This window comes from Symphalangus syndactylus, chromosome 13 (assembly GCF_028878055.3).
Source record: "Symphalangus syndactylus isolate Jambi chromosome 13, NHGRI_mSymSyn1-v2.1_pri, whole genome shotgun sequence".
Taxonomy (NCBI): Eukaryota; Metazoa; Chordata; class Mammalia; order Primates; family Hylobatidae; genus Symphalangus; species Symphalangus syndactylus.
Genome location: NC_072435.2, coordinates 59,717,411 through 59,728,908, shown reverse-complemented (window position 1 = coordinate 59,728,908; position 11,498 = coordinate 59,717,411). Strand labels below are relative to the sequence as shown.

The following is an 11,498-nucleotide window of genomic DNA, read 5'->3' as shown; positions in this document are numbered from 1 at the left end:
TGGGATTACAGGCATGTGCCACCACACCCAGCTAATTTTTGTATTTTTAGTAGAGACAGGGTTTCACCGTGTTGGCCAGGATGATCTTGATCTCCCGCCTCGGCCTCCTAAAATGCTGGGATTACAGGCGTGGGCCACCATGCTCAGCCTGTTTTTTTTGGTTTTGAGACAGGGTCTTGCTCTGTTATCCAGGCTGGAATGCAGTGGTGCCATAGCTCACTGTAGCCTCGACCTTCTGGGCTTCAGTGATTCTCCCACCTCAGCCTCCCAAGTAGCTGGGGCTACAGGCATGCGCCACCATACCTGACTCATTTTTTGTATTTTTGTAGAGATGAAGTTTTGCCATGTTGTCCAGGCTGATCTCAAACTCCTGGGCTTAAGCGACCTGCCAGCTCGGCCTCCCAAAGTGCTGGGATTACAGGCGTGAACCACCGCACCCAGCCAGAGTTGTACATCGTTTTTTTTTTTTTTTTGAGACAGAGTCTCGCTCTGTCGCCCAGGCTGGAGTGCAGTGGCATGATCTCGGCTCACTGCAAGCTCCGCCTCCCGGGTTCATGCCATTCTCCTGCCTCAGCCTCCCCAGCAGCTAGGACTACAGGAGCCCACCACCATGCCTGGCTAATTTTTTTGTATTTTTAGTAGAGACAGGGTTTCACCGTGTTAGCCAAGATGGTCTCAATCTCCTGACCTCGTGATCCACCCGCCTCGGCCTCCCAAAGTGCTGGGATTACACGCGTGAGCCACCGTGCCCGGCAGGCTGTACATCATTTTTAAAGGCAAAGAATATCCCCTCCCTTCCCTTCCCCTTCTTCCTGGTGGCTACAGCAGATGAGGTGGGAATGATGAGAAGATGGGAGAACAACAGGATATAAGGAGACAGAGGCTGGCCCCTGATACAGAAGGGCCACTATTTACCCAGTGGGTCCCCAAATTATCAAGTCCTCTAAATACTTTCTGGGTTTCTAGTGAATTTAATGCATTAGTCTCAAAGATCAATGGCAAAGGAAAAAATGAATAAAATTAAAATGGAGTCAGGAGAAAAGGGCCATGGGCACACACAGGAGGGGCAGTCAGTGGCTGAGTTAGGAGCTGAAGCAGGGGAATTCCTTAGGTGTCATATCTCATCCAACCCGTAGTCCTCCTCCGGGAAGTCCCCCACCGTCACGACTGCTGGCTTGACAAAGGCGCCATACTTGGCCTGGCATTCGAAGTAGCGTTTCCCATTCACACTGCAGGACAGGATGGGGGTGGGTGTGGTCAGAGGACCCTCACATGGCTCCACTCCAGATGCTGGCATGGGCAGCTCAGCAAGCAGCACGCATGGACTTACACGCAAACGCACACACAGACACCTGAGTGGGAATTCTTGTTACCTGCCATCATTTTTCCCCAGTGGCTCATCATAGCGGACACCAATCCAGTAGCCAGGCTTGAAATCTGTGAGACCTGCCAACAGAAGAGAAATCCCTGTGAAGCTTCTGGACATAGAAGAAATCCCCATGAAATTTCAGGATCACCCTGGATCCATGCCTGCCCATTGAGTAGAAGCCTGTCTTGGTGAAAACCATTTCTTGCTACCTCTATTGCTACCACTAGGACCACCTCCATCTCCTGCCCGGACTAATATGGTAGCCACTTCACTGGTGTCCCTGCTACCACCTCTGTCCCCCATTCACTGGGTGAAGACACCAGCCAGTGAGGGCTTTGTAAAAACCTAAGGGGGATGGCACTGCTGCCTTGCCAGAGAGAGAGGCTTCAGAATAAATCCAACCTGCTGACAGCTTGATCTTGAATTTCCAGCCTCCATTACTGTGAGAAATAACTTTAAGTCACTGAGTGGTACTTTGTTAGCAAACTAATACACAACTCAGTGACAAAAGACAGCATCCCAGTGAAAAACTGGGCAGAGGAATATACAACGAACTCAAAGAACTCAACACCCACCCTGCAAAAAAAAAGAAATCCCATTCCAAAGTGGGCAGCAGGAAGTTGAGGCTGCAGTGAGCCATGATCAGGGCCAAAGGACATGAACACACACTTCTCAAAAGATGACATACTGGCCGGGCGCGGTGGCTCACGCCTGTAATCCCAGCACTTTAGGAGGCCGAGGAGGGTGGATCACGAGGTCAGGAGATCGAGACCATCCTGGCTAACATGGTGAAACCCCATCTCTACTAAAAATACAAAAAATTAGCTGGGTGTGGTGGCGGGCGCCTGTAGCCCCAGCTACTCGGGAGGCTGAGGCAGGAGAACCGTTTGAACCCGGGAGGTGGAGGTTGCAACGAGCGAGCTGAGATCATGCCACTGTATTCCAGCCTGGGCAAAAAGCGAGACTATGTCTCAAAAGAAAAAAAAAAAACCCGACATACTGCTGGGCACGGTGGCTCATGTTTGTAATCCTAGCACTTTGGGAGATCCACCAGCTCAGGTGGATCACTTGAGGCCAGGAGTCTGAGACCAGCCTGGCCAACATGGCAAAACCCTGTCTCTACTAAAAATACAGAAATTAGCCAGGTGTGGTAGCACTCGCCTATAATCCCAGCTACTCGGGAGGCTGAGGCATGAGAATTGCTTGAACCCAGGAGGCAGAGGTTGCAATGAGCTGAGAGCACCACTGCACTCCAGCCTGGGTGACAGAGTGAGACTGTGTGTCAAAAAACAAAAAACAAAAGGCAAAGGATCTGAATAGACATTTCTCCAAAGAAGATACACAAATGGCCACGAAAAGATGCTCAACATCATTAGCCGCCAAAGAAGTGCAAATCAAAACCATAACGATGTTCCACTTCACACCAGTGGATGACTGTAAGCAAAAGGCAGACTAAAGTGCTGGTGACGACGAGGACAAAATGGGATCCTTGTGCACTGCTGGCGGCAATGAAAAATGCTGCAGCTGCTGTGGGAAGCATTGTGGCAGGTCCTCAAAAAGTCAAGCACAGTGTTACCATGTGGCCCAGGGATTCCATTCCTAGGCACAGAGAAATGAAAACAAATGTCCCCATAAAAACTTATTTTTTATTTTTTGAGATGGAATCTTGCATGGTCACCCAGGCTGGAGTGCAGTGGCGTGATTTTGGCTCCCTACCTCCGCCTCCCAGGCTCAAGCGATTCTCCTGCCTCAGCCTTCCGGGTAGCTGGGATCACAGGCACCCGCCACCACACCCAGTTAATTTTTGTATTTTTAGTAGAGATGGGGTTTCACCATGTTGGCCAGGCTGGTCTCAAAACTCCTGACCTCAGGTGATCTGCCCACCTCGGCCTCCCAAAGTGCTGGAATTACAGGCATGAGCCACCGCGCCAGGCCAGAAAGAAATTTATAAAAGAATGTTCAGGCCGAGCACGGTAGCTCAGGCCTGTAATCCCAGCACTTTGGGAGGCTGAAGCAGGACGATCACTTGAGTGGGAGGAGTTTGAGACCAGCCTGGGCCACATGGCGAAACCCCACCTCTACAAAAAAAACCGCAAAACTTTAGCTGGGGGTGGTGATGAGTACCTGTAGTCCCAGCTACTCAGGAGGCCGAAGTGGGAGGATGGCTTGAGCCCAAGAGGTTAAGGCTGAAGTGGCTGAGATTGCGCCACTGCATTCCAGCCTGGTCAATAGCCAGATGCTGTCTCAAATTAGAAAAAAAAAGAAGAAGAAGAAGAAGAAGAAGGTTCATAGTAGCATTATTCATAATAGCCAAAAAGTGGAAATGACCCTAACATCCACTAACTGGTGACTGGATACAATGTAGTCTATGTGCTCAATGCAGGACTATTTGGCAACAGTGTGGCACTGACACAGGCATGCCATGGATGAAACTTGAAAGCACTCTGCTCAGTGGAAGCTGCCAGTCACAAAAGGCCACAGATTGCATGATCCTATTCCTATGCAACATCCAGAATCGGCAAATTAGAGACAGAATGTAAATTAGTGGCTGCAAACGACTGGGGGATGGGTACACACAGGCATAAAGACGGAAATACCAGACAGTGGGGACGCCAGAAGCAGGAGGGTGGTGAGGGTTGAAAAATTATCTACTGGGTACGATGTTCACAATTTGGGTCATGGGTACACTAGAAGCCCGGTCCCCACCCACTAGCAGGCAACACACCCATGTACCCCCTGAATCTTTTTTTTTTTTTTTTTTTGAGACAGGGTCTCCCTCTGTCACCCAGGCTGCAGTGCAGTGGTGCGATCATAGCTCACTGCAGCCTCAACTCCCGGGCTCAAGCCATCCTCCCACCTCAGTCTCCCAAGTAGCTAGGGCACCTATAGGTGCTCACAACTGACTAAAGTTTTGTGGGATTTTTTTTTTTTTTTTTTGCAGAGACAGGGTCTCATTATGTTGCCCAGGCTGGTCTCAAATTCCTGGGTTCAAGTGATCCTCCTGTCTTAGCCTCCCAAAGTGCTGGGATTACAGGTGTGAGCCACTGCACCCAGCCTTTTTTTTGAGACTGGGTCTTTCTCTGCTGCCCAGGCTGGGGTGCAATGACACAATCATAGCTCACTGTAACCTCCAACTCCCGGGCTCAAGCAAACCTCCCACCTTATTCTCCCAAAGTGCTGAGATTACAGGCATGAGCCATCATGCCTAGCCTGTTCTTTTTAAAAAAATCCACACTGCTCTCCACTGTGACGCCGCCCTGCCCATGCCCCTGACTACACTTCTCACCTCTCCTCCCGCTCCCTTTCCCCAGGTGGACCTCCTGCGCTCTGCTCACCTGCACCCGCTACTCCTTCTGGCGGGAACTCTTCCTCCCTTTTCACCTGGCTGCTGCCTCCTTTCCTTCAGATGCTCCCAGCCTCCAGGTGCTTCCTCTGGGCTCACACAGCCCCCTGTGTTCCCCTCACTCCTGCCCTGGTCACGCCGCCCGTTTCCCCACTGCGACTGGCACTGTGCTCCACGCTTCGAAGCGCACAGGCCGCATGACTCTGGCTTCTGCTTCCTCTGTCGCTGGACAGATCACTCCGCCTGTGCCTCCCACTTCCCTCCACAAACACTCTGGGCTCTCAGTGTTGGCCGATGGTTCTGCCATCTCCAGGGACTGAGATTGTTTTGAGTCCCCCCACCCCGCGCCCCAAGGCAGAGCGTGGTCTCCGAGGCTCCACTGCGTCCACAACGTTTCCTCCCGGCCTTGGAGCCCTGGAGCCCGGGACCCCGGGGCCCGCGGGCCACGCACCTACATACATGACGGTGCCCCGGCGAGGGGATTGTCCCGCCGCCCGCACCTCACAGCGGCTGCCCACGGGGATGGAGCTGGCCTGGGCCTTCTCCTCCGCCAGGCGCTGGGCGGCCTCGGCCTCCTGCTGAGCCCGCTCCTCCTCGTTGTACCGGCCGAGCTTGCTGCGCTTCAGGAAAGAGCGGACCGTGTCTGTGGGCAGAGGGGGCTGGGGTCAGTTGGGGTGTCAGCCGGGCCTAACAGGATGACCACCCACAAGGGGCCCACATTCACGGAGGAACTCTCTCTTCCAGGTGACAAAGGGCTGTCACCCAAGCCCCAGGTATCCCACCACAGCCTTAGCCCCTCCCAGGACTCCTAGGGCCCCCCCCGCCACAGTCAGAAATGGAAGGGGTGCCGCCTGCACCCCTCACCACAGGACCCGTGGTCTCGGACCCATGGTCTCTCACCCCTTCAGCGTACATCTGCTTTCATCATCCGCCTTCCTCCGGGCCTGAGGCCCCCGGTCTCCCCCACACTCTGATCCGTCCCAGGTGCCCTCACTGACCGCCACCCTGTCCATTCGCATTCCACCTGTCCTGCCCTCCACACCCCGTCCGACCGCCCCATGCCCCCATCTGACCCTGACAACACCCAGCCCCCACACCTACCCCTCAACTCCCTCCACTTTCCCAGCCCTCCCCCCACCACGTCTGACTGCCCCCACCCCGACACCTCGCGGCCCTCATTCCCACCCCAGGCACCCGTCTGTCCCTACTCCCAGCCTCACCCCTATATCCTCCCAAGCTCTCGGCCCCCCCTTCCTACACCACTGGCCTCCCTGCAGGGGCCCTGTCTACCCTGCCCGCCCTCACACCTGCACATACTCCCTCTGGCCCCCACGCGCCCCTCGACGCCCACCTGCCCATACCTTGCCTCTGGTCGTAGGCTTCTTGTGAGATCGTGTACTTCTCCACCCGGGACACGTCCTCATACTCACCAAGGCGGGCGCCGCTGTGGTCAATGACCTGTGTGAGGGGAAGGGCTCCGTGGGGATCAGGGTCTGGCCAGGGAGGCCTGGGTGCTGGGTGCAGGGACTTCAGTGTCTCCCATCTGGGAAAAACGCATCTCCCTCCCTCGTCTGTACTGCAGCCTTCTCTCCTCTCCTGAGCCCGGCGGAAGGGAGAAGTAGCTACGTACACTGGCCACCTCCCCTTCCTCAGCCCCATCCAAGCTCCCAGAGGCTGCCTCTGTCCCCAGAAGTTCCCCGCTTGCTGGCATCAACATCACCAAGGGCCCCAAAGTCACAGAGTCCAACTGGCAGAGCTCAGGCCTTGCCCACAGCCCTGTGCACGGCGCGTCTCCTCCCTGGGCCTCTGGGACTCTCCTAAGCTGGCACCAACCTCAGGCCCTAGAGCATCTCTTCCTGTTCTGCTCCCAGTATTCATTCATTCATTGGTTTCTGAGCTCCCAGGGGCCCAGCTGGGCCTCATGCTGGGGACTCAGTGTAAACACAGACACACTCTGCCCTCAGGCTGTGCTCATTGTGCAGGGAGAAGGCCAACCACAAACAAAGGAACAGGTACCTGTGAAACACCGGAGGATGGCTATGGAGAAAAATATGACAGGGAAGAGGCTTAAGGAGCATGGGAGGGCAGGCTTCCCAAAAGAGGGGATGTTTGAGCCAAGGCCAGAAGGATGAGCAAGAACGGCAGGTGCAGACGGCCAGAGGTAGAAATGTCCTTCACGCTCTGGAGTGGGTGGCATGGGTGGGGTGGAGCGAGCCAGAGGGAGAGTGGAAGACACAAGGGACTGCCGGAGACTTTGGGTTTCCTTTTGTTTTTTGACGGAGTCTTGCTCTGTCGCCCAGGCTGGAGTGTGGTGGTATGATCTCAGCTCACTGAAACCTCTGCCTCCCACTAAGTTCAAGTGATTCTCCTGCCTCAGCCTCCCGGGCAGCTGAAACTACAGGCATGCACCACCACGCACAGCTAATTTTTGTATTTTTAAGTAGAGATGAGGTTTCGCCATGCTGGTCAGGCTGGTCTAGAACTCCTGACCTCAAGTGATCTTCCCGCCTCAGCCTCCCAATGTGCTGGGTGGGATTATAGGCATGAGCCACCGCACCTGGCCTAGACTATGGTTTTTATCTGGAGCAAAGTGCCGCTAGGGCAGGGCTCTGAGCTAGGAGGGCCCTGGCCTGACTCAGGTGGTACCAGGCTCCCTCTGGCTGAGATGGGGAGTGGGGAGGCCAAGGAGGAAGCTGCCAGGATGGCGAGGTTGGGGGAAGGATGGAGGTTGGACCAGGGTCAGGGAAGTTTTCGTAGGTGGAGCAGAGAGGATTTGTTGAGAGAGTGGATGTGGGGGTGAGGGAGACAGCAGGCCCAAGGAACACCCTGAGGTGTCTGGCCTAAGCCACTGGGCTAACATGGCAAAATAGGAATGGCCTTTATCTCTGGATCAAGCATCACTGAGAATTTCTGCTATGTTGAGAATTTTCACAAATTTGTGAAGTTCTGTTATTTTAAACAATGAATATAGGTGATATTTATAAAGAGAAAAAGAATTTTAGAAAACGTAAAAATTCCCCAGTGGCTCCACTCTGGAACACCTTCCTTGAGTGGCCTGGGAGGTCTGTGTGTACCTGAACCACCCGGTATGAAACCTGCTCAAAGATGCCACTGCCTATGAGGTGCCTATGAACACCCACCCGTACCCCTCAGCTTCAGCTGCACAGGGTGGCCCAAAGGCTCAGTCCTGTGCACCCAGCAGAGGCCTGACCCACAGCTCCAGGCCTCGTCCCCTCATCTGGACTCTCACAGCAGCCCCCTCCTGGTCTCCCTACTCTTCCTGTACTCCACCATCTGTTCCCCACACACAGCCAGAGGGGGCCTGTGAACACGCGAGCCAGGTCAGGGTCCTCCCCAGCTTCCACGCTGTTTGGCCACAGAAGTGGCCTGTCTTAATCCCCACCGCGCTCCTTCCCACCTTGAAGTGTTTGCTGGGCTGTGCCCCACTCCTAGGGCACCCCTTCCCCATCTTTAGTTAACTTTTTTTTTAAAGATAGGATCTCGCTCTATCATCCAAACTGGAGTGCAGTGGTGTGATCTCGGCTCACTGCAACTTCCAGCTCCTGGGCTCAAGTGATCTTCCTGCCTCAGCCTCCTGAGTAGCTAGGATTACAGGCATCTGCCACCACGCCCAGCTAATTTCTGTATTTTTAGTAGAGATGGGTTTTCACCGTCTCGAACTCCTGACCTTAAGTGATCTGCCCACCTCAGCCTCCCCAAGGCGCTGCGATTACAGGCGTCAACCACCAAGCCCGACCAATTCTTTTTATTCTTCTTGTCTCTGCTCCAGCAGCACTATCTCCAGGATGTCCTCCCAGACCTCACTGATGCATCAGGTACCCCAGGATAGGGTCTCCCAGCTTCATGATCTCCTACACAGCCCTTGTCTCCCCTGACCCTTCACATTCAGTCCTCTGATCATTTAGCCAACATCTGCCTCACACACTAGAACTTCTCAGATGCAGTCATAATGAAACCCCTGCCACAACACAGATGGGCAATGAACAGTTAATCAACCAGAGAAAAAAGAAGCAGTTCTCTCTAGTCATGCAGACTGGGGCCAAAATGCTACTGACAGTTCATCCTTAAGAAAGTAGATTCTGGGCCGGGTGCGGTGGCTCATGCCTGTAATCCCAGAACTTTGGGAGGCCGAGGTGGGCAGATTACCTGAGGTCAGGAGTTCGATACCAGCCTGACTAACATGGTGAAACCCCATCTCTACTAAAAATACAAAAATTACCCTGGCATAGTGGCAGGCATCTGTAATCCAAGCTACTCGGGAGGCTGAGGCAGGAGAACCGCTTGAACCGGGGAGGCAGAAGTTGCAGTGAGCCGAGATCACGCCACTGCATGCCAGCCTGGGAGACAGAGCAAGACTCTGTCTCAATAAATAAATAAATAAATAAACTCCACCCTGAAGCTAAGTTTTCTCTTCTGCAAAATGGGGATAATTACATTATCCTTGCAGTCTTACTTTATGGATTCAATTCATCATTCAACAATGATTCACAGGGCTGGCGCGGTGGCTCACACCTGTAATCCCAGCACTTTGCGAGGCCGAGGTGGGCAGATCACTTGAGGTCAGGAGTTCAAGACCAGCCTGACCAACATGGTGAAAACCCATCTCTACTTAAAATACAAAATTACAAAATTAGCCAGGCGTGGTGGTGCACACCTGTAATCCCAGCTACTTGGGAGGCTGAGGCAGGAGAATAGCTTGAACCCAGGAGACAGAGGTTGCAGTGAGCTGAGATCATACCACTGCATTCCGGCCTGGGGAACAAGGGCAAAACGTCTCGAACAAAACAAAACAAAACAAAAAACGATTCATGGACTATCCTCCCTGTCCCAGGCACTATTCCAAGTACTGGGGACACAGCAGTGAATTATAGTGATCAAAATTTCTGCCCTCAGGGCACTCGAATCCAGGGAGGCAAAGAGTAAATAAACCAGATGAGAGAAATCCAGAGTGTGTCAGAGGAGAATTACTGGTAAACACAAAAATCTACAATAAAGCAAAGAAGGGGAAAGGAATGAGGTAAACATTAACACTGAGGCCAGTGAAGGCTTCACTAGAATGCTGACACTTTAAATTAAGACAGGGAGGAAAGGTGAGGCACGCAGGCATATGACAAAAGAACCATTCAGGCCCAGGGTCCAGAGGCCGAGCTCACCTGGGCTGTGCAAGGAGCAATGTGGCTGCTACAGACTGAGTGAGGTGGGGAGGGAATAAGGACAGAAAGGGGCTAGGCTTGGTGGCTCACGCCTGTAATTCCAGCATTTTGGTAGGCCAAGGTGAGCTGATCACTTGAGGTCAGGAGTTCCAGACCAGCCTGGCCAACGTGGCGAAAACTCGTCTCTACTAAAAATACAAAAATTAGCTGGGTGGGCGCCTGTAATCCCAGCTACTCGGGAGGCTGGGGCACAAGGATCACTTGAACCCAGGAGGTGAAGGTTGCAGTGAGCCCAGATAGTGCCACTGCACTCCACTCCAGATTGGACAACAAAGTGAGACTCTGTCTCAAAAAAAGACAGAAAGGATGTGCTGAGTGGATGCACAAAGAGATCCTCTATGTTCTGGCTTCTCCCAAGCTGTCCAGCCTGGTCGCTCACCGTGACCTACCTCACATTCTAGGCCTCTGTACACCCTGCTCCTTCCTTTCCACCTCTTTCTCTTAAGTCACCCTTTCCTCATCCCTCAGCTCAGACATCCCTTCCTCCAGGAAGCCCTCTCTGATTCTCCCAGGTGGAGTCAGGCACCTCTTCTGGGTGGCCCCAGTCCCCTGGGATTTCCTGATCCCAGCCCAGACCACTCTAGGCTGTCCCTGTCTAATGATGGGTCTGTCTCTCGTCAGGCTGCACTGGAGGCTCCACGAAGGCAGGACCTATCTTGGGTATGACTGAGGGCAAAGCCCAGCAAGTGTCTGTTGAATAACCAAATGAAAGGTGGGGCGGGGGAGTGTCCCAGGTAGAGAGTCCTCACGTGGATGCGGCAGCCGTCATCTACAGGGTAGGAACCCAGCAGCGCATCCTCTTGATCCAGCTTGCTGTAGAACTTGTCGTCAACTCCATACAGCTCCAGTTCCATGCAGGAAGCAGGGCTGCCCACCAGCAACTCCAGTTTACACTGCGAGGAGGAGGCAGGGTGAGAAGGCGGCCAGGGGCCCCGCCCCTTGCATCAATGACCATCGCTACGTCCCTGTTCCTCCAAAAGACCCCCCAGTCAGGACGCACGGGGCCGAAATCCGGCCCCTCGCCTCTTGTCCCCGCCCTCTGGACCGTCGGATTTTTCGCTGGACCCGGCCCTCGTCTCTGCATTCTCGAGTTCTCTCCGAACCCGCCCCGCCGCGACCGGGTCCCCAGCCTCCGCAGCCTGGGATCACCTCCGGACCCGCCCAGTCGCTCCCCGGCCCCTCCCCACCTCCCCCTTCCGGGAACCCCCCAATTTCTTCGCCCCGCCCCTCCGGACCCCGCCCCCATGGCCACACCTTGAACTCAGCGATGGTGAGGCTGCGGCTGTATCGCTTCTCGGAGCGGAAGGTGTTGAGGGAGCTGCTGATGAAAACGGTCACCGTGGGTGCCGACACCCCCGTCACGTCCATCTTGCCGCGCCCTGCCGAGGCCTGCAGCGCGGTCCAGCCGCCTCACACCCGCTCCGCAGCCGCCGCCGCTGCTGCTGCTGCTGGGCTATCAGCCCCGCCTCCTGCTCCGAGCCTGACCAATCCGCGCTCTCCTGCCAGGAGTGTCCGCCAATCGCCGCCGTCCCTTCCCCACCGCCACGAAGAA

At 54.4% G+C, this 11,498-nt stretch overlaps 1 protein-coding gene across 1 annotated transcript; it reads right to left on the bottom strand.

Moving 5' to 3' along the window:
* Nucleotides 1-951: 951 nt before the first annotated feature.
* On the bottom strand, nucleotides 952-11,488 carry TBCB (tubulin folding cofactor B). Its single transcript, XM_055239740.2, has 6 exons — nucleotides 11,201-11,488; nucleotides 10,696-10,839; nucleotides 6,074-6,170; nucleotides 5,164-5,355; nucleotides 1,374-1,446; nucleotides 952-1,229 (listed from the first exon to the last, which is right to left on the bottom strand). The coding sequence occupies exons 1-6, from the start codon at nucleotides 11,312-11,314 to the stop codon at nucleotides 1,115-1,117; spliced, it is 735 nt and encodes a 244-aa protein (XP_055095715.1). The 5' UTR covers nucleotides 11,315-11,488; the 3' UTR covers nucleotides 952-1,114.
* Nucleotides 11,489-11,498: the final 10 nt, after the last annotated feature.